The sequence below is a fragment of the Phymastichus coffea genome, unplaced genomic scaffold (genome assembly GCF_024137745.1).
Source record: "Phymastichus coffea isolate CEN01 unplaced genomic scaffold, Cenicafe_Pcof_1.1 PCOF00105, whole genome shotgun sequence".
NCBI lineage: Eukaryota > Metazoa > Arthropoda > Insecta > Hymenoptera > Eulophidae > Phymastichus > Phymastichus coffea.
The window spans coordinates 55,141-83,138 of NW_026706916.1; the positions used below are offsets into that span (position 1 = coordinate 55,141).

Consider the following 27,998-nt stretch of genomic DNA (forward strand, 5'->3'; position numbering starts at 1 on the left):
TTCAGCAACACGCTGCACGGGAGGTCCATATAGGTACCTATCTCTCTCTCGCTCTCGCGTTATATGGAGATTCGCACGCGCAACTTTACGTTGAATCATTGTAATACGATCAACCGATCTGAGAATGAAAACGTAGCCTTCTTAGCTTTTCTCTTTTCTTCGAAATCGCTCCCCGTGTCAATGGCTATGACACACGTCACGTGCCTATCGCGGAATACTCGTCGAATTCTCTCGATTCAATTGCACTTGATAATATGTCAATGAAGCGACCTGTTACAAATGGACGTCCAACTGTCGTCGTCTGGATGGCGAGCATTTAACGATGTTTGCTCCTCACGAATGGATCTCGCCCATATTGTTCGTCCGACGCGCGCGAGTCGATAAATAAACAAGCTGTCGGACGAACGTACGAGAACATTAGTGCGCCAAAGGACCCAGGCCACGAATGCAGAACGAGAAAGAGAGAGAGAGAGAGAGAGAGAGAGAGAAACAGCCATAGCTGCGCCACGTTATCGAAAACTGCGCGCTCCGTTTTTATCGCGTTTGTATTTCGACTTTTCAGCTAATGGACACGCCACGGTCGCGCGCGCGTGCAGTTCGTCGGCCCTAAACGCCTATATGGCGACAGCGACGAGTCGACTCTCTTGTGCACTCCAGTTTTTCCAGTCCCTCCTCTCCTCTTCATTGCTATCTTACCTCGGGAAAATGTCGCGGCGCGGTCACACTGTCGCAACTCGCTCGCTCGCTCGCTCGCTCGCTCGCTCGCTCTCTCTCTCTCTCTCTCTCTCTCTCTCTCGTTGCGACGACGTCGCGCGAAATATTATTGTCGCGCCTGCTCGCAGACGGCTATACGGTGTGCCTTAATTGCCAGCGAGGCGCGAAATTTACTCGATGTATACGCGGACAGATGGCGATCGCTTTCCACGTCGCGCATATCCTTTCCGGGGATATATGTTGCGCAAACTTTTCGCATGCGTCTTATCGCTGGTTTCGTCGTTCTAACAATCAACGCATAATTTAGACACTCGTTTTGCTCGATTCTCTTCCGCGTATCAATATTTAAATTGCTCAATTTAACCTTAAACTTAATCAGTCAGTCTTATAGAAATATAATTTTTCACAGGCATAGAATTCAACGTCGATCGTGTCTTAGTATACGTGTGAGCATTTGGCAAACCAGCTGTCTCTGGGATATAGAAACGCGCAGGCGCGCACAGGAGGCTGTCGAAAACAACAGGGGCAACTTGTTGCTCCTCGCGGTCCTCTTTGGTACGCAGGCAGGCACGCGCGCGCGCGCAGCTCCGTGCATGATCGACTGCATAGAGAAAGAAAAGCGAACCAACTGCACGCCAGATGCATCCTAGACTCTGCAGACATTTGGGGCATCGACACTGTCTCTTGCAGTAACAGCGCCACTGCCGAACTTATACGCTTCGCCAAAACATCTGCGCGCGCGACTCTTTTATTTTGGAAGTATTCCACGAAAATTCCAGGCGCGTTTACGTTACGGGGAGTGGATCAATTGACTCAAAGAGACAGTGATAAGTAGCTTCTCGCGGTGATGTTTTGACAAGGCTGTCCTCCCACTAACACCAAGACTTTTACTCGACTTTGGCATTTTTCTCTCTCTCTCTCTCTCTCTCTCTCTCTTTCTCTCTCCGCCTGTGCAAAGCCTTCATTTTGCACGACGCCGTTGCACAAGTAGACATAATCCGATGCTTTATTGTAGGTGTAGTAGGCTGAGAGGAGAACAGAGAAAGAAAGAGAGAGAGAGAGAGGACGCGCCTACTGAATATTTGAAATCTGATACACACTGAAAGAGCCTCGTTCTCTGCCGTGCATACACATAGATGCGGCGTCGCGAGCACATATCGCGTATAGGGCGCGACCTGACCACTATACGTGTATTGCAATCTTTCTCTCGTTTTTCTTCCTTCCTTTCGTACGCTTTTGGTTACATGGTCTATTGTTCTCCTAGGCCATCAACGACGACCAGCGTTATACTGTCGGAGCAGAGTTTTGGAGTAACGACACATTGTAAGCTCGCGATACGCACACGCCTGATTAGCAATCGAATCGTTGGAGCAAGATACGCGTTAAAGTCGTCGTAAGTGGCGTGGCGCCGGCGGATTAATGGCGCTAAACGCGCGCATCAATTATTCATTCGTCTATGCGAATCGCACTTGGATCTACGCGCACGCAGGTTCGTACGTTCAACGACCGCCCCTCCCCCCCTCCCGCGCTCGATGGGTAATTAACCGAGCACTTCTGACCGATCGGTTTCGGTGACCGATTTTCCGCTCGGTACCACACGGCAAAGGCTGTTTGCGTTTGCTATTGTGCGCGATACGTTTCTGATTCGCGTATGCAGACGCGCGTGGCGCTTGGCCCGCGGGCATTCAAGTGCAACTATTTGTGCGCGCGCGCGACTCCCCTTGTAGGCTCGTACATGTGCGTCGCACGCGCAGGTCCATTCTTACGTTATTACATCGTGTATAAAAGGCGACCCACCTCAATGCTCTCTCGTCGCCGCAGCTGTACAAAACTAATATTGACCTTCCTCTAGAACGCGCTCGCTGTATACGTGTGTGTGCGCGCGCGCGCGCGTGTGTGGAGAAATGCATTTCAAGGTAATCGACAACTCGACACCCGCCATCTTTCAACCGTGACTTTCGACATTTTTATTAAAATACACCGACGCGATAAGTTTACATTTCCTTTTTTAGCGATTGCGCCACATGCACACACAGAGGCCTCATTTTTTTGTATGCGTTTTAAATGAGTTTCCTTTAAACATCGATGGAGTTTTCATAAAAAAGTAGGCAGTCGAGTGCGCAGGTTGCGCAACATTTGGTTCAATGCAAGCACGGTATTTTTCCAATTGTGAACGAGACTGTGTGAGAAAACGAGGGGGGCGGGGGTCACCAAAACTGTTTAACGATCGGAAATTTGCGGGAATTGATGTGCCGCAGAGTCCAGGAATCTTTTGTGTGCGCACGCTTTTAGCGTCTGTCGGGCGCCTGTTTCCTAGAATTTTGGGCGATGCGGCCCCGTCTGCGATGCGTTTTCAAAGAGTAAAGAAAATGTTAGAAGACAATAAAAAGAAACAAAAAAAACTAGTTTTTGCTCGAGACCAGCTGGCCGGCACTCGGCCGACTCATCATGTGGCTAAACATTGAATTTGCACTAACGAAAAAGAAAAGAAGTTGAGGGACACACCTCTGTTTAACGAGGAACGCAAGTTAGAAATGTGCACGCTGCAAAATAATATACTTTCACGACTTCTGCTACTTATACGCAGGTTGATGAATATTGTAATTAGTATTACAATTAGTATTATCGTCGACAATAGAGTGATAGAACGAGAGTGAAGGAAAAAAATTGACAAAGCAATTGCAGTTTGCGCTATAAGCACGCCTTGACACTCTCTCGCGTGCTGCCATTGTTTTCCATAGTACGTGCTAACAGCTGACTTTTGTTTACTCTGCGCTTTTCCAATACACGCGCGATCGACTTATGCTAACAAGCGAAATGTTTTTAAATGAGCTTACTCACGTTTAAAAATATGCCTTTGCCAATCGCTGTTTTAATAACTTTTGCCAACAAATTTTGAAATGATCGATTCTTTCGCCATTCTATTTCGGAGCCGCGGAGTCAGTTTATTTTTGGAATACTTTCTAGAAAACTGCGTTTTACTTGGCAGCATAAAAAGGCATAAGAAGTTTCTGTATCAAATCCAATCAAGCGAGACTTTAAAATGTGAAAGCGAAACGGAATTCATCGAAACCGTCTACTTATCTGATAATAAGCGTTTCGCAGCGATAGACTGGAATCAGATGAAAAAATAAGCCACCGATACATACATGAAAACGGTCGGATAACAAATAAATCGTTAACAGATTACGTATACATGACGGCTGCTCTCCACGTCGTCGTTGAGAGAGAAAGAGCCTCAATGAAAATTCAAAGTAGTCCCACAAATAGCCGATTCTATTTCGGATTTAAAAGCATGCCGGCTATATAGTCGATACGTGTCCGGGGTTGATTATAGCCTTAGAAAAGACTAAAAGCACACTGCATATAAAAAGCAAAGGTATTCCAAAGTACCTAAATCTTCGACGAGTCGTAGCATGACACCGCCAATGTGAAGCTCGCCCTTGACTCTGAGACTGCGCTCGACGTTGAGGTCGGTTACGAAGATCCGGAGCACCCAGCTCCCATCGATCTCGTGGCCGTCGGAATAGATCCTCGTACTACCCATGTTTTTTGCTTTACGTAGCGCTGTTGCTGACTCTTTCTCTCAGCGCGTCGATGATTACCGATCGAAACTCAAATCCAAGCACCGGCACACACTTTCAGCGGTGGTACCGCGACGACATCGTCACGTGCTTGCCAAGAACACAAGCTATTTGTTCGAACTCGCCGCACTGAACACTAAAAGAACCAAGACTCACACGCGAAGAGAAAGAGAGAGTCGTGTTGGTTATATATTGCAGTGTACGAATGTTGCCGCAATACCCGAGTGACGGCTACGAGCGCACTGACTTGCTGTTGGCGAACAGCAGCGTTGGTGGCAGCAGCGCTCAGCTTGCGGCGCCCCACTCGGCTTTACCGAGAATAGCAGCTAGCCGGCTCCGGAGAAAGACGCTGCGCCTCCATGCGATATATGTGTGTGCGTGTGCGAGAGTAACAGAAAGCGGCTCTCGCCTTTTGCTATACGTATACTGACTCACGATACTCACACGGACGAGCAATGCGCGCGCATCGCCTCCTCTCATATATATCTACATCGTTTTTTCCTCGTAAAATAGGTGTACATACAGCAATACTCAAGTATAAGTACTCTACTTGCGGGAGGCCTTTCTTTGCTCTCTGCACTATACACGTTTTCCATCTTTCTTTGTAGGATGCTTTTGCTGAATTCCTGCTGATTTATTATCTTCCTAGTCGACTCTCATTTTTATTAGAAATAATATTATTATTTTATTGTTTTTATAAATCTGAAATAAATAATTACTTATGTACATTGTGAACTAATAAATATTTAACGATGAAAATAAATTAACCAAATTGAAAGCAACAGTTATAATGTTTTAAATAATTAATTTCTTTTATAGTTTCTATGGTCATGTTTACGGACGGTCTCAAAAACAGTTTATTTATACCGACTATGTAATGTTATCAATAAATAATAAGTCATATGAAATACAATATACGATACGATAAGAAATAAAGCTTGCAACATTACTCAATTATATAAATATTATTAATTATACGAATGTAAATAATTTTAGCAGAAAAATAAGATTATCGAGTCATTTTTTGAAAATAACAGAGGTCATTGATAAAAAGTAAGTAATTTTTATTTTGAAATTTTTGAAAAGTATCGAATTTTTGAAAAATATTCATTCACTCGTGGCAAGTATTACCGATCGTCGAATCTCAATGACTCCTTGTGACGGTACAGTGCTGTCACTGTGTTATCTGGGGCCGGGACGAAACGCTTCTGCCTTACCAACCTCATTCTTTTTCCTACCTCACTTTACACCGTTCCACATTTCTACTGAACAACCGATTTATTCAACTTTAACTCGATAATTGTGAATAGCAAAATATTATATATTCAATTTAAGTCTCTAACAAAAATGCTTATGAAACAAATAATAATCTCTAAAAATAATTTTAACAGTATAATGATCGAAGTGCAAGTAACCGTAAAAGTAAATTAGTCATACATGAGAATATATTTTACTATTTATAAACTAGGCATATGAGATAAGAAAAATCATCAAATTAAACAAGTAATTAGAACAGTTAAGTATAAGGATTGTAATGTTAGGTAAATTTTACTAGGCATGTGAGATAAGAGAAATTATAAAATTAAACAAGTAATCAAAATAGTTAAGTGTAAAGATTTTAATGTTGAGTAAATATTACTAATTGACATTCTACCAAGTTTTATTCTAATGACATATATTTAAAACGTTTGTTTGAGGAGATATAATATTTTGAAATTTATATAATTTAGTACAAAATATATTACAGAATGACTTTTGATAATAAATCAAAAGTATTGAAATCAACAGAGCAATTACAATAACCCACAAAGCTGTAGGTCTAAAATATTTAGAAGGAATTCCCTAATTAAACAATAAGAGGATTTAACATCCGATCAGTTTTCGCAATGTGAGTGCTTTGCTAAGTAAAATAACTAGAAATTAATAATCCTTTCTTCAATAAAAAATCTTACTGATTTACATGACAAAGTGAAATAAAAAATGGAATACTTGCGATTTATACGGAACGAACATAGCGCATACAAACTTAATAGCTGTTTTAAACAATGTAGTGTGAAAGCAAAAGTACTAATTTATTTAAGATACTTCATAGCATATATGGTAATTAAAACAGTGATGTGAGCTTACGACACATTGTAAAGCCATTTCTATTTGCTCTAGAATTAGTACACTTTACGATGCAAATTACTTTTCTGCATCGTAACAATTAATAATCTTAGGTTTGATACAACATGTTTAAATTACTATCTAACTTCGTTGTAACAAAAATATGTATAATATATAAATTTCAGTTATGTTAGACCTCAATCTAGAAATCCCTTCTTTTTACAAGTTGCAGTACGTCAATTCAGAGAATGACATTTTCTTAAAATTCTAGCATGCGCATTCGTTGACAAACTTGAAATATATGTTAGTCGTCAAATTTGATAGAATTAACACTCATATCGATCTGTCCGCCTCGATAACTACCGCGTTTTTTCTTCGTCTTTTCGTGGCGAAAAGACTTACCTCGAGTGTGTTTCAAATCCAAGTTTGCCCGTTCTCCCCACGACCCTCTTGATCCTCGCTGTAAACCAAAAGAAACACGTTACAAAAAATACGTAGATATACAACTACAATTTAATGCAATTTTATTCTCTTAAAAATCATTATTCATTTTGAGAAAAGTAATCTTACCCTAAATTAACGTACATTTGTTATTTATGTTTACTCGTCAAAGGTGATTTTTTTGTTTTGTGGTTGTGCATCATTACTAAAGCTCTGTCTGTCTTTAAAACCACCTCTACCACCTCCTCTGCTTCCACCCTCGCCCCACGATTTTCTAAAACCGTCTCCTCTGCCTCTAAAACCATCGCCCCTTCCTCTTCCGCCGCCACCGCGGTCACCTCCACCCCAAGACCGCCTTTCGCCACCAAAACCGTCTCTACCACCACGGTCACCACCAAAACCGCCTCTACCACCTCGGAATCCACCTCTCTCACCACCGCGTCCTCTAAAGCCGCCACCTCGTTCACGACCGCGTCCTCTAAAACCACCGCCGCGATCTCCACCGCGTCCGCCCCTAAAACCATTTCCTCGACCGCGGAAATTATCGCCGTTCTGTTTTTTGAAACCATCATTTTCCGCTCCTTCCGCGTTGTCCTATAAACAGAAAAGAGAAACAACAAATCAGCTGCCATATTTTGAAAGTTTTATAAAATAGTTTATAATATTCCAATAATTTATCACATTAGATCTGAAATTAGATAATTAATATAAATTTTAATTATTCAACAACAATGGTGAATGCAAGGAAACATTTTAGGATTGAAGCATAAAAAATTTTTTAGCTATTGAAAGAATAAAAATTTAGCCTTTTATCAAATTGGCAGGTGATTTATATTTCTCTTTTCTTGTTTCCAAGCATTTACCTTTGCTTCAAATGAATTGTTGGCCAGATGAGGAGCCACCTCAATTTCATCGTCCTTCACACGCCGAAAAGGTGTGTTTTTCTGTAAATAAATTTTTATTGCAATCATTCAAGAGCATTTTGAAAAATAATCAATAAATGTAGCCTTCTTTATTGTATTATAGCAGAAAAGGTTAATAATTCTCACTTGGAATAAGATGATTTACAAGTTTAATATAATTTATTTACCTTGTCTCCATTTTGTACTCCTCCTTTTACAAAATTGCTATAGTTATTCTTAGCAAATTTTTTTGCTGGTTTTTCTGTTTCGTTCTCCTCGTTATTCTCGTGTTTTCGTTTGCTAGACTTTGCTACAGATTTAGGTGTTTCAATTTCTTCAGGATTATCTTCAGAGTCATCTTCATCATCATCGTCATCATCATTAGCTTTTTTGGCTTTTTTAGGCTGTAACATTTAATTCAAAATATTAATAATTAATAATTATGAATAAGTTATATTTTAATGAATTGCAATCAAATACATACTGTTACAGCTACTTTTACTGGTACAGTTTTAGTAGCTTTAGATGATACTTTAGGCTCATCGTCAGAATCATCACTTGAATCATCACTGGAAGACTCTTTTTTAGCAACTTTGGCAGCAGACTTTACAGGAATTGCAGCCTTCTTTGCAGGTGGTTCATCATCACTGCTATCATCGTCGCTGGATGAAACAGCTTTTTTAACAGGTTTGGGAGTTGGTTTTGCAGGAGTAGCCTTTGCTTTTGGATCTGTTTCATCACTGCTGTCATCATCGCTAGAGGATTCAGCCTTCTTAACAACTGGTTTGGCAACAGATTTTACAGGACTAGCTTTAGCCTTTTCAGTTTCATCTTCAGTGCTGTCATCATCACTGGAGGATTCTGCTTTCTTTGCTGCAGGGGTAATTTTTGGGACTATTTTCTGTGCAGTTGGCTTTACTGGTTTATTGTCTGAGGAATCATCTGAGTCAGAATCTGCAGATTTTGCTGGAGCTTTTAGAGCTGGTTTTGTAGGAGTTTTAGCAGGAGTGGATTTCACAGCAGGTGTTTCATCTTCTGACGACGACTCATCTGAGTCATCGCTTGATTCCTGCTTTTTTACTGGGGCTTTCATTACTGGTTTTGGTGTTATAGGAGTTTTGACAGGTGCTTTTTTTATGGCTTTTTCATCACTATCAGAATCATCTGAAGATGATTCTTGCTTTTTACCAGCTGCCTTAGCAACAATAGGAGTAAATTTAGTCTGAACTGCTGATTTTACTGGTAACTTAGCTACTGGTTTCTCGTCGTCATTGGATGAATCATCTGATGATGATTCTACTTTCTTAACTGGAGCTTTAACAATTGATTTTGTTGGAGTTGGTTTAGCAACTGATTCATCATCATCACTTGAATCATCTGATGAAGATTGTTTCTTTTTGGCAAGAGGCTTAGCAACTGATTTTGTAAGTGTGGCTTTTACAGCTGGTTTTTGAGGTGCAGTATTAGCAGCTGGCTTTTCATCTTCGCTCGAAGATTCATCAGAAGAAGATTCTGCTTTTTTGCCAGGGGTTTGTACAACTGGTTTCGCTGGAGTTGGTTTAGCAGCAGCTTTAGGGGCAGGCATCTCATCTGCACTTGAGCTATCATCATCAGATGATTCTTCTGCTTTTTTTACTGGTACTTTAGCAATGACTTTTGTTGGTACTTTTTGAGTAACAAGCTTTTCTTCTTCACTAGAGGAATCATCTGACGATTCATCTTTCTTTTTAGCTAATTGTTTAACAGGCCCTTTACCATTGGCAAGAGGTGCCTTCTTAAGAGTCTCGTCTTCACTTTCAGAACTTGAATCTGAACTGTTGCTCTGTTTGACATTTTTTACAGAAACTTTTTTAGCAGAATTTTTCTGGAAATACTGAAAAACTTCTGATATTGAAGGGCATCCTTTACTAAGTGCAGGCTGAAAATGTAAATAAATAATTATCAGCTTATTCACTTGATGAGACTGAATAATCAATATGAGATAATATAATAAATATTATATCACCCTAATGATATAATATTATATAAGTATATGGCATATTATAAATATAACAAATATTATAAAAAAGTCATATTATTTTTATTTAAAATTTGATTTCTCGGTCCATGTTTAAAAAAGCACGTGTATTTCTTAAAACGCAAGACTATACAAAAAAGTCGATTATTTTGAAATATCTTGTTAATTAATTGATGAGTTTCATAAATAATATTAAAATAACAAATTTTGAATGGCGAAATGCCCAAAATTTCGTGATTTTCATAGGAAAATCATTTGAAAAAGAAAGTCGAGCGGGGTCCACGTGGTTGCTTTAGTAAATGGCGGGACTCTCAACACGAAGTAGCAAGATTTCACGCGATTTTAAAAATTTGATATTGGACTTACAGCGTTAGTCTTCTTTTGGAAAACCTTGGCAAGCTGAGAATCTTTTTTGAGAAGATAATCATATATGAGCGCAGAAACGCCGATGTCCTCGGTGGCCATGACGGGGACGCGCGCGTTGCCTGCTGTCTTCATGGGTGCACGACAAATGAGGTAGAGAATGAAATGATCCCGGCACCGAACTTCACGTTGAGCAACGAAGTGACGCTGAAGAGTGACGATGCAGCAATGGCGCTGCACGCAGATCAAAGCCGAGTAGCATGTTTGTTAAGGTGCGTTTTCAATTTTCACGCATCTTTTATTGAGAATGTACCTTAACAAACGTCATAGAAGGATTTGCGGGAAACGAATGAGTGAATATTGTTTTTGAATCATTATTGATATTCGGATTCGGTACTCTAAGCTTAACTATGTTTATATAGTTTTCATAGCGCGTGATGCGATAGTTTTGATAAACGTAGAAAAACAATGAGTAAAACAAAGTATCATCAATCGATCAACTCGTTACGCTCATCAATGAAATTCATTGAAATACTAATTCGCAGCAATATTTCCCTTTGATATTTTTATATAACGTGTGTTAAAAAATGATACGTATGATAGTTATTGTTCTTATTTTATTTTATTCTATTTGAAAATTATGGGAAGGTAAGATTGTTCTCAATATAATTCAAATTTTTTACTGTTAAATAAATGTTAAATTTAATAAATTTGTTCAGAAATATGATTGGAAAGTGTTCTTAAAAATGTCTAACTGGAGTGTAATTATTAATGAATAAAATAAATTCAGATAATTATTACATATTTTTCAAATGTATCATAATCAATTTTCCATATTTTAGATCTAAACAAGCGTGCGGATAAGGTTCTCTCTAGATAAGATCCGAGGGTCAGAAAAGAAAACCGCCCGGTATTTCGCCATAGTCCGCTGTTTCGCTCTGTTTCAATCTGGTAATAGCGTTGTTGGGGTGGGAACTTGTAAACATAGTTGATTAGAAGAAAAAATATATATAAATAAAAATAATGTTGATCTATAAAACTACACAAAATAACAATAACAATGAAAAAAGTTAATTTAGTAAATTAACTAGTTACTTTCTTCTAATCAACTGTGTTTACATGTTCCGACCCCGACATATCACAATGCTATTGCCATTGCTTTTAGCTATTGTTAGTATAGAATTGGAACAGAGCGAAATAGCGAACTGTGGCAAAATACCGCGCGGTTTTCTGACCCTCGGATCTTATCTGGAGAGAGCCTAAAGCTTTCAAATGTTATTTGGTATTCGGTCATATAAATAATTGAAATATTTATTTGCAACAATGGATTGCAGACAAGTTGTCGGATGACTGAAACAAGCAAATTGAACAGAGCAGTACGGTATACGGTATACGGATTTTCATTTAGTTTTAAATAATATTACTGAGATAATTATTTTTTTTTATATAAATTTTATTATTCATTTTTTGTTGCACAGTGATTACTTCAAAACATAATAATCAAGATGCCATAAGTTATTGGTACAATTTACTTGGTTTCTTTCAATTTTGATCCAGAACGTGAAATTGAAAAAAATCCACAGAAAATTCAATTAACATAATAATGGCTCCGTTTGGGATTCGATCTATGTGAGCAAGTAGAAGAAAATATTTAAAGCAAATAAAAAACAATATTTATTAAATTATAAATTTTTCCTGATATTCATTGCTTTAAGTTTTGATACGGTTTCAATGGCTAAAAAAGTAGTTGTTACAACTGAAGAAAATGTAATTGCAGCTTTGATTTCAGTGAATGGTGGTGTCCCAGCTTTAGTCCGTTATTGCAATTTAGCTACTGGACATATAATAAATGAATGGACATTAGCAGAACAAAATTGAGACAGGTATTATTTTTTCTCATAATTCACTCAATTTATAATTTCAAACTAGTTTTTATTAATCTGCTCTTCAACTAATGATAAATAGATATAACAACTAATGAGTTTAATGCTACATGAATTTGAATATTTTATAATCCAATAAAAAAGTATTCAAAATCACTTTTATACATATTTAAATTTTGTAATGTCTATTTCAGAATTTATTCTCCATTTATATTATATTCTACAGCAGGGCTTTACAATAGTGAAAGGTTTTACTTTGTCAATTTTTTTGCTGTGCACTATTAAATTTACAATTATAAATTGTATGGTACACAGAATTTTTCATAAATCTATATTTTTTCAATATCTTGTAATAAGATATTGATAGAATTAGTTTCTGTTACATGTTCGATAAAATATGAAATGCATTTTATGTGTATTTTCATAGGCAATTCAATCAAGTAATACTGTTGTAATGTTTGCAGGATTGAAGATGTTTAATGGCACATGAAGGATGGAACCTTACATCACATTCTACCAATTTATAATAATGGTACTGAGGTCACCTCATATCATAGTAAAACTGAAGAAAAATTGAAAAATAAGAAAATTTCTGCACCTTTCATATCTCAAGAAACCGAGTAAAAAATTTTATATCAAAATTATCTTAATTATTTTAAAATAGAGTTTTTTATTTATGGAGATAACTTATTACAGGTATATTTGAACAGCATCAAATTATGTTTGCTTGAAAGGTGACAACAATTTAGCATTATTGTTTTATATCAATATATTTGAACCTAAATCGGAGCCTCAGTCAATAACAATTAACACTATATTTGGCTCCGGTGCTCAAGGACCTTACAAGTTTACACTATACTTCCAGGAAACATATCTGCAATATCTATTAGAGCCGGCAGTAATAATAGAAAGTGCGTGGTATTATTTGAGAAAAGCCCTAAAATTATTTCACGATATATAGATGGATAGACTTTTTGTATGTTACTAATTTAGATAGCAAAAAAGTAGTATTAGAGTCATCATATCAAAAGGTGGTTTATTAAGCGTTTGAAAATATTATTTTCAGGCATTTGAGTATCAATATAAAATCAACTATATTGTTGAATTATTATTAGATAACAATATTTTATTAGCGTGTTAACTCTTTACAAATAGATTTTTTATTAGTATAATTTATTCAATTGTCTTAGTTTTGTCAAACGTTGGACTGACTAAATAAACTGATGTATTATATTCGCTAGGCTTTAATTTTTAAGTAATTGCAGTATTCTTTTGAGTTGTTAATATCTAAATTGTTGATTTATATTCTCTTCTATAAGTAAACCAGATAAACGTTTTCATGCAAGGAACTTTGGGTTTTGAACGACAGTAATCAAATCAACGAGCCGATTTGGTTCATGATAAATTTGGTTTGCATAAAATGATTGTAGCTGTTTCATCGTCAGGAAAGGTGAAACTGTTATATCAAACTTGAACGATAGATAAACTGATTTTAATTTTCGTGTGACTTATATTAACAATTTATTATAGCTGTACGGAGTAGAGGTAGAAAGGTGAAATGATTTGGCAATCACGAGTCAATAACATCAAAGGCTTATCTCAGGATTTTAACAAGATAGTTTTGTATGTTCAACGTGAAAGTAGGCACTTGCCGCATTCACCTCAGTGCGCATTGCTTGCAACAGGCAACTTAATTTTTAATTTTATCCGCATTTTCAATCGCGACCTTTAAAGTCGACGTAAAATTAAGAGTATTATTAATTTTGTAGACCATTGGAAATGGAATGATATACACTTTCAACCCAATAAACGGACAGCTACTGGATAGACTGACAAAGTTAAATTACCAAATCAAGCAGTCAATTTTGTTACATGCATTAATGGATATATTTTAACGTGGTATAGTTATTTTGAATAAGCACGACCGAGCGCACGTCTTTCCAGAAAGTGCAAGCGCTGTTGCAACTTCTGCTGGACGTACTATGTACTTACATCTTCACTGCCGACAGAAAGACTGGTGTATTATTCGGATACTCGCTTACTTATAGCAACTCGCAGAATCTAATCGCTCACAAGGTGTGTAAAACTATTTAAAAGCTTAAAAGCTTCCATAAAGATTGTGATATATTTTCAAAATTCATTGCCTTCGTTCACGTATGGGAGATAGCTTTCTCGCCAAAGACACAACAGATAACACATGTCGTCTCAAAAAGTTTAATCGAACGTGTTCACTCTCAGGGTCAAGTGTTGAGTGATCAGTCAGTTTTATACAAATATATCAATCCAAATCTGGTTGCTATCGTGACTCAAGGAATAGGTGATGCTTATAAAAGTAAATTTATTACATCTATAATAAATAGGACTTTGCGAAAACTATTTATGTTTACTCAAAATCTTTTTTAATTATTTATAGATACTCTCAATTTGTATCTTTTTCATGACGTATCGGGGTCAATGATTTTCTCCATCGTACACAAGAGAACCAAGGGACCAGTACATATTGTTCATTCCGAAAACTGGGTTGTTTATAGTTACTTTAACGATAAAAGTTAAAGAACGGAAATAGCTACGTAAAGAAGCTACGGAAAGAATTGTATGAGGGAAAAACTCAAAGCAATACTACAAGTAAATTTATAAATTAATTAATAAATAATTAATTAATTTATAAATAGGCCCAGCTAAACTGATCATTTCAAATGGTAACAATGACAAACCAGCTTATGAAATTATTGTAAAAAAACGAAGTTTTGGGAGTTAGATTTTATGGGAAACTATTATAAATATAGCGTTAAATTAAATTAATAACGATGCTCTTTCTAGAGTTGCATTTTATATAGAACTTCCATCCAACTTCCTCCCTTTTTTCTGCTCACCACGTTCCTTAACAATATGGAATAACAGTTACTATACGATTTCTTTTCTACAATAATCAAATATTGTTTTGTTCCAAATATACAAATTTCTGATAAAAAAAACTCAACAACTCTGCACGGTTAGTGCACGAGTGCAGGAAGACATTTATTAGAAAAAGAATACAGTGGGTGGGAGAGGTCTTGACATTTCATGTATTCTTGCATGGGGATACTATAGATATATGGTTATATTGCCAACTATGGAATCGGTGGAATATTTAGGCTGGATATTTCCCGTACACCTTTTCATTACTGATTTTACCACCAACACGATTTTCATATGTCGAGATTCTATCTTTTTGTATTTTGAAGCTTGTCACTTGAAACAATGATAAGATTTACAATGCCTTTTCTAAGCTATAGCAATAAATTAATAGCGAACATTGCTTATAAAGAAAATGTTAAACAATATCTACTAAAATAAAATTTTGGAATTGAAATCTAGGATAGGATGTAATGATTTTTAGGGTATTCTTAAATAAAAAAGTATTCAACATACAAGATAAAGGCCATTTGTATTAAGTATTTTTTTATATTTATAATAGTGGGAATATGTTTAGCATTTTTATACGTAAAGTGACCAATCGGAAGTCGTGTTGGCATAACGAAATTGTGTAGAAAGTTATAGCGACCATGGAAGATCACTTTTGGTATAAAAAAGAAACATTTCTACTATTTAGGAATACATCCCTTTCACCATAAATCCACTATCACAACTCTGTGGATGAGTGTGTGGGAGAGGGCTATTTTCCGGCGCAGTCCGTAAAATTAACATCAAAAATGCTGAATCCATAAGCAAAATGATCATAACAGATTTAATTTTCTTCAAAGATTATGCAAAGTACGTTGAAATATACTTTAATCTCTGTTGAACAACTTTGGAATGAATATACTTATGGAGTAAGTTTTGTGCTCATAAGAAACAGTCGAGTGAATCGAGGTGGATTCGAAAAAATTAAATTATTATTCATTTTGATCATGGATTCTGCAAAGAACATTTATTGGCATAAGTAACAGTGACAATAAGTAGCACTGAAATTTTTTGCATCGCAAGAAATCCAACGAGTGTGTTCTATTTAGCAAGATACGAATGAAGTCAGTTATTTAGATATAAATATAAATAAAATATATTTAATCTGCACATAAATTTAGCATCTATAACAAGAAGTACTACTTGCAAGTTTACTTGTCTTGCATGGAAGAGCACAGACTAACGCATCACGCAATTTCTTAATTCTTTAAATTGTCATGAAATTTCAATATAAAATGTAATTGATATATAAATGAATAATGAAAAATATATTCGATATATAAATGTTAGTGAGATTTTCTTGTAAGCGGTATTTATAGTAAACTATTTTTAAGTTTACCTTAATTAAATATATGCAGTAGTTATAGTTAGCAATGATAATTCAATTTAGGAAAAATTAGTATCAACTCAGACTTTACTGACTAACTTACCAGCTGCGTTAATGAATTTTACGGACAGATGTAAAATTTGCTTTCGCGGATTTTTTAGTTTACATTATGATCAAATCAGTGACGTACGTGGTCACGTATTAGTATAATAAAAATACTTAAAACATCTAAAAAGTAATATGATGTTTTTTTTAATTTTTATTCTAAACTTTAGGAACGTTGATTTTAAAGTAAACGTTATGAGAAATTCGTCGGAAAGGAACTCACTTAAGAATATATAAAACAAAATGTAATATAGGTTCTCCACTTGCGATTCTAATAAATACAATAACTTATAAGAGGTGACATCAAATTAACATGAATTTTCTTAACTTTGTTTTGATAACTAACACTATGAATGTGAAATAAATTTAAAACGAACTTTTATAAATTACCAAAAAAAACGGCGAGCATATCTTTCTCAATATAAATGTGGTTTTGCAACTTTGTTACTTTGGTCCAAGTAGACTTAATCAGTATATGAACACGTGTTTAAGCAGTTTATAGATTAATTGTAAATTGTAAGTAACTTTATATTTAGAACCATTTCAGAAAAAAAAAACAATTAAGTATTCCATCTAATTTGTTTTATAACTGACTTCAATTTCCTTGCATTTGGCAACTTGATAATTAAAAATAATTATTACAGAAAAATTAATGGATTCTTATTTATCTAAGTATAATTTACGATTCGCCTGTGGTTTACATTAAAGCTATATGTAATCCAGCCCCTAGTACAACATTTTTACAATAACAGTTATGACAAATTTGAAAATAGTAACTCATTTGTTTTAATTATACTAAGTACAAACAAACAAAGTAAAGAAAATGTTTCGATTTTAACAACGAACTCTATTCGTTAAGTAACTTAACTTATAATTCAATATTTTTGAAATAAAATTCTAAATTTTGTACAAACTTATAGAAATTTAAAATTTTAGGGGCTGACTTGACTCACACTATTTCATAGTTGCACGTATGTTATAAACATCGTGACCAATCACATAGTTATTACAAAGTTGTCTACAAAAAAATAATATTACACGCCGAGAAAAAAAAATCCTTTTCAAATACTTTTCTATACACAGTCCCACGAAAGATACCTTCGCGAACTATTTATTTTTTCTTTCTCTCTCTCAGCGCAGATAGCCTTTGGTTTCTCAAAGCTCTGTAGAGATTTGTTGATATATTTTATACAAATTTGTCCATAGGACTTTAACAACAATACTTAACAATGGTATTTCACAATGTGAGCTAAAACGCAGTCTCCAAAAAATGGGGGCACAAAGGCAAGTAGTCAGTACTAGCATGAGTTGTTGCCACCTTCCATGTTGTCCAAGAGGTTGCTTTTTTCCTCCTTAATGACATTGCTCCTTGTGATTGATGTGCGCAATTTCGGTTCGAAGCATGGCTGCAACACACACAAGAAAAGCGGCCTCTGATTTTACACCGATCCATATTAATTGTCAATGACTTTCTTTTAAGGTTTCACGCTAATAATGACATAAATGATTGCTTTTTTCACATGCATCTGCGGCTTCCACATTTTTATTTATACTCTGAATGCTAGCTTTCTCAAGCAAACCTTATTTTGTTTTCAATTCAATTATGTGTTAGAAGCATTGAATAATGAAGTTTCTGGAAACCACGTGTTGCATAATGCCTATGCTAAACACGTGAATTTGTAAGTAAATGAGAGAGGAATTTTCTTGTAATGTTAGAAGAATGGCATCTTCAATGAAACGAAAGCAAGATCGCTAAATATCTTATGCGCGTAAAAAATATTATTAATCGCAAAAATACAACTTGTCGAAAGAATAAAAAAAATTTGCGCACAAAACAAATACTTTTTCTTGTATGTTATTATAACAAGCTTGGAACATTAAAAAGAAATCACAGCAAAGGATTAATACCATCTAGTTTCGCACACACCAATATTGTCGAACATATTGTTTGTTTCATGCGCTAATAATACACAAACTTTTCAAATAAAACACTGATATGAATGTAATAATACAAATAAACTTTGTAACAATATGTGAACGAAGTTTGATAAATAAACAAAATGAATAAGGCTAGAAAAAGAACAATATCTAATGAAAAAACAAATGGCCCGAAAAATAAAAAAAAAATTACAAACACCAAAAATGTTGCTTTTTAGCTAATTTTGGACTTACAGTTTCGCAAATATTCATGTTACAACAGTTCTCGATCGTGATTTCACACTGATCTGTGGTGAGTTGTGAAGGCCTAGAGGTAAGTGGGGTAATACCGCCACCCTTGTTCACCACGAAACGTTTCTTCACACGTGGCCTTCGTCGCAACCGGTTCACGTATACGCTCAAGATTATTACAACTATCGTCATCATAACAACGATAACAGCTAGCAATGGCATCAGAAATGTGCAGTTGAAATTGTCGTAGTTCAGAACTTCTTCAATCGTTTGATTTAACTCGGTACACCTGTTTAATTTTTCCAATTTAGTTAGTAACATAATCAGTCTTATTATACTTTAATTAAATTTTATAAAATTAAACGCTTCTTAAATTTGAAAATTGTCGATTTTACAACTAATAAGAATCCTTTTTTTTTTGTTCTAATAAGAATTCTATATAGTTATAATCTTCATCTCAGAATTACCATCAGGTTTCGGGGCTTATTTATTTAATATTTTTGGAAGATATTTAGAAAATTTGAATTTTTTTCAAATGTTTTAAAAAGTTTTAGCCTTTGATGAGATTTTTAAACTTTGAAAAACTTTAATGTACTGAGCGTGATTTTAAATAAAATATATAATTGGTATTCTAATTTTTGAAGATTAAACTTTCCCTATTTATTATAACTTTTAAACCATGCTCAAACCAACTGAGCTCAATTATTTAACTTATCATACATATAAAAAAAGATGAAAAACAGCTATAAGGCATTTCTCTTTAGACGTGGTTCAATATCCGTTAATATCATCAAGATTTTAATTACTTTCCAGGAGTTTAATTCTTTAAAATAAGACCTTTGGTTAAAATGATCTCTGACTATGCGATTCAACTCTAAAATAATCGTAAAAATTAGGAAAATTTTCATGTTGAGAGGTCTTAAGCTCTTTATACTTGTACTGGTAATAAAGTCATACCTGCAGGAGCTAGTATCCACACTATTAATCTGTAGCTGCTTATTTACACAAAACAAAGCGCAAATTTCTGCCATGTTGAAAGTAACTTCGCACCGAACACCACTTGAATATTTGCAATCGCAGATAGGTTTGCCATTGTAGACACTACAGCGTCCAGCATTCAGACAGTAACCATCGCAAATGTCATGCTCACACCTTAATCCATTATGCGATGCACTACATTTACATACAGGTAAGCCCTTGTCGTTAACAAAACATTCACCCTGAAGGCAATAATTATGGCACACTGAAATTTCACACCTTGACCCACTATACCTATAATGAGAATGTTGAAAGTTATACACAATTCGAAAATTAAAGTATGTACTTTCGGACAGGAAAATCATTATTTACCCTGGTTTACACTTGCAATCAGTGCCATTGATAGTACCTCCATTAGCACAAATCCCTTTATCATCACTAACGTCTTCGTCATCCGAGGTAAGATTGTTAGCACTTTTCAAAGTAGAGGCAAGTATTTTCTCTCTTTTTATTTCTTCGATCTTCATAGATTTACAATCGATTTCACTTCCCAAATTATCCATCGCGAGTATACTCGTCGGCTCAGACTGTCCCTTCTCGTAATAAGATATTAATTTTTTAGGTAAATCTACTTCAGCTAGCGGCTCTTTATCGATCCTCCATATGGCATTGTGAACCATCTCCGTCCAATATAGATTTTGTTTATCCAATGCCAAATGTAGTGGAGTTTGATGAGTACCATGTACAAGAACTGTGCGACTACTTCCGTCGCTATTACTCGTTTCTAATTTGTAATGGATACCTTCCTCGTCGTCGATCCAGTAGAGACGGGAATTCGTGTGATCCACTGCGATACTTGTTGGCTCGTAGAGATTTTCAGTTATCAGGGTTTTCATATCGCTGCCATCGAGATTTGCACGCATTATACTTGGCGATGAGCGGTTACTTGTCGTCCAATAGATTCGTCTGTGGATCAATTAAATAACGCACTTTTATAAGTTGTTATTATTTACTTAACGTTTTGATTTGAAATTTGGAATAATTTTGATAAAAATTCATTCGTGGAACGTAATTTCTAGCTTGATTTCAAATTGAAATTATGGAAAAATAAACGAATAATAAAAATTTACTATTAAATAATGCAGTTGGTAAACGTCAACGCAAAAATGATACACTACGATAAGTAGCCCGTAGTGCCAAAGCAAAACGAAGATTACGTCATTGGGAAATTCTAGAAGCCTCGGCATCTAAGTTAATCTTTTTTTCCATTCGGCATCACATTCCTCAGAAAAAATGAATTATTAACGTAAGACAAACACACGAAGTCTTAAAAAAAAACCGTAGAAAAGGTTTCTAATCTCGAATGTTTCACAAAAAAGGTACATAGCATAAACAAAGCAAGTTCTCTCTTTAAAACTAACGATCGATCTAGACGAGAACAAAAGTTCTTCTGTCTCAGTGCGTTACGCAAGTGTCGCAATTTATTTTTAAGCTTTGAAAGTGTCCTCAGATAACTTCTATATAGACGCACAAGAAATAACGGTCGATTATATGTAACAGTTTTGTGAATTTTTCGTTCGCGAAAGGAATTTATATGCTCGTTTGGTTTTTATTGGCTTTGATTGGTTAGAAAATGCTTTCGGTCTGCGTATCAATTTCAATGAAGGTATTAGTTTTTCGTTTAATTGATAGGATCAAAGAAACGGCAGTGGAGCCTGTGAATATTCTAATCAAATTGTGAATTAATAAAGATTTTTTCTTAATTAAGTAAAACCGAATCGCTTGTTGAAGAAATACACTCGATTATTCACGGTCAACGAACTCGACGTGCATTAAAAACAAGCGAAACCTAGGCTACCTTTTCGCTTCAGGGATACGTTTGCACAATACAATGAAGTCAGTGCGCTTCCTTACTTGTTACACGAGTCGAGAGCAATGTCACGAGCACTTTCCACGTCGAATTTATGGACGAGCGAAGGCTTATTTGGTGATCTGTCGCGTGGCATCTTCATCTTCATCAACGACCACTTTGTCGTCCAGAATAACGTGCGACTTGGCGTGTCGAACGCCATGCTTACTATTGGTGAGTCTTTATCTCCTAAAACAAAAATGAAAGTATTGTGGATTTCCGCGTTGAATGTCTTTTGACAACGAACGGAAGATTAATAAATTTCTTTCTATCATAACAAAGAAGTACTGACAAAATAACGATGAACGTCGTGCGCTTTGGTTGAATCAAACGAATGAAATGATACTTACTCTTGAGTATAGGCTTGACGGTGACATTTTTCAGGCGTAGGTCGACGCTAAAAATCGCGTATTCGCGATTGTTCATATCGCTAAGGAACATGGTGTGAGTGTAGTCGTCGTAGGCCATCGCCGACATCTTCGTCGCGTTGGCGATGACGGTTTTGCCGAGCAGAGTACCGTTGCGCGCGAGAAAGTTGATATCCTTGTCGACCGTCACCGCTAGATCTGCAAAAAGAAATTTGAAGTTTGAAAAAGGGATGCCCACGGTGGTCGTTGGCATCGTGGTGTCTCGACCACATGCTCGCGGGAAATTCAGCGACCTCGGTCATGGTCTGTTAACCTTCGCATTGGTCTGTTATTTATGTAGGATTGGCGACGTGGGTCGATGGTGTGAAAGCATGTACTATGAGAGAGGCTCCGCAGTAGCTGACGCAAACTGTTATTGGGCCTTTGGTAGTGGGCCTCACTGTCGGTTCGGCTCCTTCGTTCCCACGCTTTCCCTGATTTTTCATTAGGTTTTCCTGGCAAACGCTGGGTCGAATGTTGGCGACAAGCGACCTTGTCCTGCCTTTCTCGAACTAAACGAGCGTCTATCGTATCATCGGATTTCAAAGGTATAGTGATTGCAGCAAAGTCAATGTAAAGTATGAGATTTTTATTGCGAGAGTGCTGCGCACCTTTGTAAGTTAGACCTAAGGGAGAGGAAATTCTTCCGGGCGGTCGAGGCTAGCTTGGAGTGCATTTTCACCTTCTCAGCAAGTGATTTACAACAGGGTTCGAAGGAGCTCGTAAAAATTGAGGAGACAAGGATGTTTGGCTAGATGGTACGCTAGCACCGTCGACTCATCGACGGTGATGTTTTATTTCGCTCGAGGCTTACTTAGCTGGCTATTCGAGAAAGTCCAAGCCCATGTGTTCGACACACTAGCTTCTCCTAAACATCCCTCCAAACGTATGTACAACCCTTACCCTTGTATCAAACAAAGACGTGCGCCCTCGGACATCAACTCTGCTGTAATCCTAAGTTATTTTCATGGCACTCGGTCGTAAAAGCATAGCCGAGATCAGTATCGCACGTTGCTCGATAAAATTTGGCGTTCGTCCTCGCGAAGTTGAACGTTCAGCGGATTGGAGATTAGCTTATTCCCTGATTGTTTTGCTTTTCGTCAGCCTGACAGCCTAGCTAATCGTACGAGGTTGGACGTCGACTGCCAGTGATAAAGTTGGAACTTGATAACGAAGCCGAAGCGAAGGACAAACGATTCGCGACCGTTAGTACAACTTGGATGGCGCCTTTGAACGACGTGGCTGTCAATGTTTCGCTATCAGTTTTTCGGTCGAGGCGCCAATGAAGAAGCTAAAAATCGAGCATTGCTATTGCATTATCCTTATAGGTACTGCCATTCGTCAAACGAGAAAGAACTTATTCGCGAAACTCAAGCTGAAAGACGCGAAGACGTATTGTCGCTGGTCTTCGAACGCGCGGTCACTCGAGGAAGACTGCTGTAGCCGTCTCACCGTAAATATATACGTCACGCGCGTAATCGTCGATTCGATCGCGAGTCCTGCTCTTCCGAAAACGCTCGACCTTGAATTTCAATTTAAAAAGAGTAATTGTCCATTGCGCAGCTATCCAATTAAAAGCGCAATCAGCGAATTCCTAGTCAGTTTTTTAGTCGCGAGGTGTAATTTAAGACGAGGCTCGCGTTGTGAAAGAGAGAGAGAGAAGAAATTGGTTTGTCGCGCGTGGCTACGTACACGTAGACGACTGAACGCTGACTCGTATTAAAAGAACGGAAAAAATGCGGAACGCTTCGTGTATCCAAGTTTTAGCTTTCTTGTGCATATTCAAATGTTACGAGCACTCCTCGTTCTTTCGTCCGTCACCCGAGAGTACGTCAAATTAAGCATAACGAAGTTTCAAGTTTCGTAGGTGACTTGGGCGCTGAAAATTCAGCGCGAGCCGCATCGATTGTATAAGTCGACTGAAAAATTCGTTGCCGTTAGCGAGCTAAAGTTAGCTTGGACAGACAGGTAGATCACGAATGAAGCAACGATGTGGCAGTTAAGGCTCTCCACAAGCTCAGTGCTCGCGGAGAAGGTTTTGCGTGTAGTAAAAAATCGGTCCCGGCGTGATTCCCCGTGCGACGAGGCAACGAAACTCTTCGTCGCGTAACGAAATAGGAAAAAGATCCCGAGCAAACACATCGATTTTCAATGCTTGGCGCACGACGAAAGGAAAACTATCCAGCCGGTATTCCAAGTGTTTTCATTTACGCATCCTTATTAAGCGATCGCACGCAAATCGATTGCTCAATATTGGTGAAGACCGTTGCCTCGCGGACCAAGTATCGCGTAGCCGAGGGACGAAGCAGCGAGGGCAAGCCAATTTGGGCTCATACGCGCACGTGGCTTCTTCGCGCGACAAGGGGCCACTCGATACCTCTTTTATTGACTCTAGTGCCGATTTCGGTTTGCCGTATGGTTTCACGTGACATTTCAAACGAAAATTGAATTTCGACAGCTCTGGGATCGATTAAATGCGCTTTGTAATTCAAACGTTACTTTATAAGTAGAACACTTTTTTTAATAAACATACTAGTGAATCATATCTCATTTTTATACCAAATCAGGGAAATTCAATATGATACGTATAACGCCAGCATGCTCCTTTAGATCCTGCCATTCCTCTTATTCCTCCTCGTCCTTTTTTTTTTTTATAAGAAAAATAGATGGGTTGAAAATGAAGGCAGTTTATTCGTGATCTGATTGGCTGGACGATGGTCACGTGGTAAATAGTTCTTGATGAATGGAAATGAAATAACCTCAAAAGAAAATTCGAAACGATCTCGGAAACTTCCAGTCGCTCGTTTTATGCGACCTTTCTGCAAAGCAAGCACACCGAACCTACGTACACGCAAAAATCGGCAACGCGGCAAGTTTTTTTTTGTTTACGTCAAGGACGATAATATATACACAAAATCAGCGAATTCTATCTGTTCTTTACATGTTAAACGAGAAATTGGAGAAAGCCAGATTATGGTAGAAGATCCGAGTCGCACAATTTAGAGCGCTAAAGCAAAATATGGAAATTCGCGACAGATTATTATCGTTACTAAAATGTTTGCCATCAAATCTTTTTTTTTCCAATTGTATAATGAGTCATAAACTTTTGACGAGCTGTTAATTTATTATGACGATGGTTTCTTTAAGTGGAGATAAATCTAAGCGGCTCATACTATTTTTCATAGCGACAATGGTTTCGGTTTAGGTGATGATTTTATTGGCGATTAGGAATCAAATGACTTATCTAAAACTGACAATTTAATCAATTACGTTGCACACACTTTTTTCCACATTAATAACATACGGTCGTATCAAAAGTGCAGTGTTCATCAGTTTTTTTCCTCCAAATTATCACAATTGCATTGCAAAACCTTTCGTGTGACTTGATAAAACCTTTCAATAAAACCAGCGATTTAATAGCGTCAAATTTCAATCTTCGGCCGAAAAGACGTCAGAAAAAGAAACTACGAACGTTAGACTGGACATATCAGCACTTGCGTATATTGGTTAATGTAGCCGAATTAGCAATTGAAAGCACGTATACTTGGAGAATCATAAATGACGAGAAAAACCTGAAAAATCTTTGATATAGACGAACGTGTACATTAAAGCTCCTTTTTTTGTACAGAATAACAAGCATTTATAAGGTAGCGTTAGATAATTCATCGTTTATTATACTTGGATTTTCGATTGTAAAAATAATTTATTTTACGTAATGAATTTTCATTATAAACTACGATACAACTGTACTGTGTCGATGTTCACTTATGTAAAATAATTAAATTCATTTATAATTGTTGTTGGCACGTGTACATAATTTATTCACTAGCATAAGAAATTAACATCAATTCAGGTAATCCTCAGCCTTAGCATAAGATAACACTACATTCAAAGTATCTCTTCGAAAGCACGATTAACCAGTATAAGTTAAAAAAAAAAACAAAAACAAACGAAACAACTCACACTGCTCTCGCGACCTACAGTAAATTATTAGAGCTGAATTTCTTGATCGTGCGCGCCTTAACTTGCGTTCGTGACATTCGTTATGTAAAAGGGCTTTTTCTCAACGCGCCTAAAATCAAAATCTACTTGTGATAAAAAAAGAATGGATGCGATACTTTACGAATACCTCGATATCGAAAGAAGGTCAGTCCCTCCGAATTTTCATTCATGTTCCAGAACAAGTAAAAAAGACGCTCACAGTATGCAGAAAGTAGTATAAGTATAGTAGCATGCTGCTTCAGTGGCCTACGTGACTCGGCTCAGCAGGCGAATGGAGTCGTCAGCGCGCGCCACCTTTTCATAATAATGCCGTGCGCACACCGATGCATCCATACTAATTCGAAGTAATAACTTTGCCAAGATTATCTTTCGTGACATTGAATATATATTTATACAACTGTCAATAGTACATAAAACACTTTCAACTGGACTATCAGTCATAGATTATCCGAGCGATCAACACCTCAGCGATAAAATCCAATGTGAATAAATATTCCGAACTTTACGTAACCCCTTACGCTAGTGTCAACGAGCCTTTAACGAATGTAAGGAAAAGCTATGTGCCGGTTTCGACAATAAAAGTGATAAGAGAGAACTGGATTCCTCGTGGAAACTCACCCCATGATCGTGCTTCAGCCGTGAGATTAACTGCCACAAGAAGGTTAAGTATCAACAGGATTCTGTCACGGTAACTCATCGTTGTGAAAATAATTTTACGTGTGTCCTCATTCGTACGCGTGTATCACACGACTATACCTGTGACAACTTTACGCGCGCTACTATATACAAAAGGGATGCAATGCTCTCGCTACAGTGCTTGCGAGCCGACTGAAGCTTGGACGTGTTGTATAGATTGCGAGCGAGGCACGATCTCTCTCTCTTTCTCTCTCTCCCTCACTCTCTGTCTCTTTCTCTCTTTCTCTCTCTTCCTACACAAGCATGCGGCGGCGCAGAAGAGTGGGAAATATTTAACGAGAAATTCCTATCTTTTCGGGAAGGGTTGTAACATGTTACTTCTGCGTGGGAATTTGCCTGTCTTCCATATATAGCCAATGGTTTATTTGCTTTGATTAATTTTGATTGACTGAAAATATGTATAAGAAATGTTCCGGGAAGAAGGCAGGGTATTCGAAGTATCAGTTGCGCCGGCTTGACAACTAATGGCTCGTATAAAATAATACACCAATAAATTACTTTATGCAAGTGATAAGATTCGAGTGGCTGTAAGATATAGCACGTAATTTATTTCCCATCTTGCGATCATTCAGTTATAGAGGACATGATAAAATATACTTCATACCTTGAAGTGATGAACAATCAGGCTCAAGTTAATAATCCTCATTACCATAATGAGAAAGTAGCTTGTAAAGTTTAAAATAGATATTGTTACTAGAAATAATTACTCTAGTATTTTTCAAGATTTTTTGAATAAATCAAGGTCAAAAAAATAAATTCAACCATATGTTGCGTATCAACGCTCGACTCATGAATATTAGTTGTAAAAAACAAGGATGTTTGCTATAGCGCATGAACGTTTGAATTTTTTTTCTTCTTCATAGACTTACATTAAATTTGCAAGTATAATTTTAATCAAATTCATTAAACTAAATGTGAACGTACATACATGTACAAAAACAATGTATCAAGACTTAATATTTTCGATTATTTTCTTTTTTTCCGAAAACTCCTCGAACCAAAACTACTGACTGCCCAAAAAGAAATATTATGAAATTCTTGATGTTTGGTAAACGAGGTCAATGAATTTATTATAGAATTGCGGGATTCGCGTGCCACATTTTCCTTAGGTTGTAACACAAGTTTTTTTTTGTCAGCGTAGAATGGAAACATCAAAACAAGTTTACGTTTTGTCGTCAAGAATTTTTCAATCTTCCAAATGTTTACATCAAAGTACGCAAAAGAAATCAATAATAGATAATCCGTTCGCGTGAAAAGATATCTGTTGAGATATGCAACAAAGTAAATCTAATTTTAGCTGATTGTCAAATAGGAATTTTTTTACTGACAAGGCACTTTAATAGCAGCTATCGATTCGGTTGAGGACGGGGTACAAGCACTTCTAACACGAGTTCCATGAAAGGAAGTAACTTTTCCGACTCACTGAAAAATGACGGTCGTGTGTGTAGTTTA

General features: G+C 36.7%; 2 protein-coding genes and 1 pseudogene across 5 annotated transcripts; 1 reads left to right on the forward strand and 2 right to left on the reverse strand.

Moving 5' to 3' along the window:
- Window positions 1–5,917: 5,917 nt before the first annotated feature.
- Window positions 5,918–10,664, reverse strand: LOC131670240 (nucleolar protein dao-5). Of its 3 annotated transcripts, none has more exons than XM_058945675.1 (5): window positions 10,131–10,664; window positions 8,232–9,665; window positions 7,936–8,151; window positions 7,709–7,789; window positions 5,918–6,864 (listed from the first exon to the last, which is right to left on the reverse strand). In XM_058945675.1, the coding sequence occupies exons 1-5, from the start codon at window positions 10,260–10,262 to the stop codon at window positions 6,709–6,711; spliced, it is 2,019 nt and encodes a 672-aa protein (XP_058801658.1). In that variant the 5' UTR covers window positions 10,263–10,664; the 3' UTR covers window positions 5,918–6,708. The 3 variants fall into 3 exon arrangements, with proteins under 3 accessions (XP_058801658.1, XP_058801656.1, XP_058801657.1); XM_058945673.1 differs by lacking the exon at window positions 7,709–7,789 and adding an exon at window positions 6,975–7,439 and having other exon boundaries at window positions 6,727–6,864; XM_058945674.1 differs by lacking the exon at window positions 7,709–7,789 and adding an exon at window positions 6,990–7,439 and having other exon boundaries at window positions 6,737–6,864.
- On the forward strand, window positions 10,293–14,666 carry LOC131670268 (uncharacterized; annotated as a pseudogene).
- A 757-nt stretch (window positions 14,667–15,423) lies between these two features.
- On the reverse strand, window positions 15,424–26,663 carry LOC131670241 (protein cueball). Of its 2 annotated transcripts, none has more exons than XM_058945677.1 (7): window positions 25,978–26,080; window positions 21,792–22,007; window positions 21,447–21,630; window positions 19,905–20,498; window positions 19,512–19,826; window positions 18,558–18,843; window positions 15,424–17,791 (listed from the first exon to the last, which is right to left on the reverse strand). In XM_058945677.1, exons 1-7 carry the CDS (start codon window positions 26,018–26,020, stop codon window positions 17,684–17,686), a joined length of 1,746 nt encoding a protein of 581 aa, XP_058801660.1. In that variant the 5' UTR covers window positions 26,021–26,080; the 3' UTR covers window positions 15,424–17,683. The 2 variants fall into 2 exon arrangements, with proteins under 2 accessions (XP_058801660.1, XP_058801659.1); XM_058945676.1 differs by lacking the exon at window positions 25,978–26,080 and adding an exon at window positions 26,469–26,663 and having other exon boundaries at window positions 15,426–17,791.
- Window positions 26,664–27,998: the final 1,335 nt, after the last annotated feature.

Coding starts and splice junctions, on each gene's coding strand:
- LOC131670240 (XM_058945673.1), bottom strand. CDS start 10,262: ATGAAGACAGCAGGCAACGCGCGCGTCCCCGTCATGGCCACCGAGGAC. Junction 9,666..10,130: donor TCCAAAAGAAGACTAACGCT/GTAAGTCCAATA, acceptor TTACATTTTCAG/CCTGCACTTAGTAAAGGATG. Junction 7,440..7,935: donor GAGTACAAAATGGAGACAAG/GTAAATAAATTA, acceptor TTCTGTTTATAG/GACAACGCGGAAGGAGCGGA.
- LOC131670241 (XM_058945676.1), bottom strand. CDS start 26,547: ATGAGTTACCGTGACAGAATCCTGTTGATACTTAACCTTCTTGTGGCA. Junction 22,008..26,468: donor GGCTGAAGCACGATCATGGG/GTGAGTTTCCAC, acceptor TTCTTTTTGCAG/ATCTAGCGGTGACGGTCGAC. Junction 20,499..21,446: donor GCTCTCGACTCGTGTAACAA/GTAAGGAAGCGC, acceptor ATTGATCCACAG/ACGAATCTATTGGACGACAA.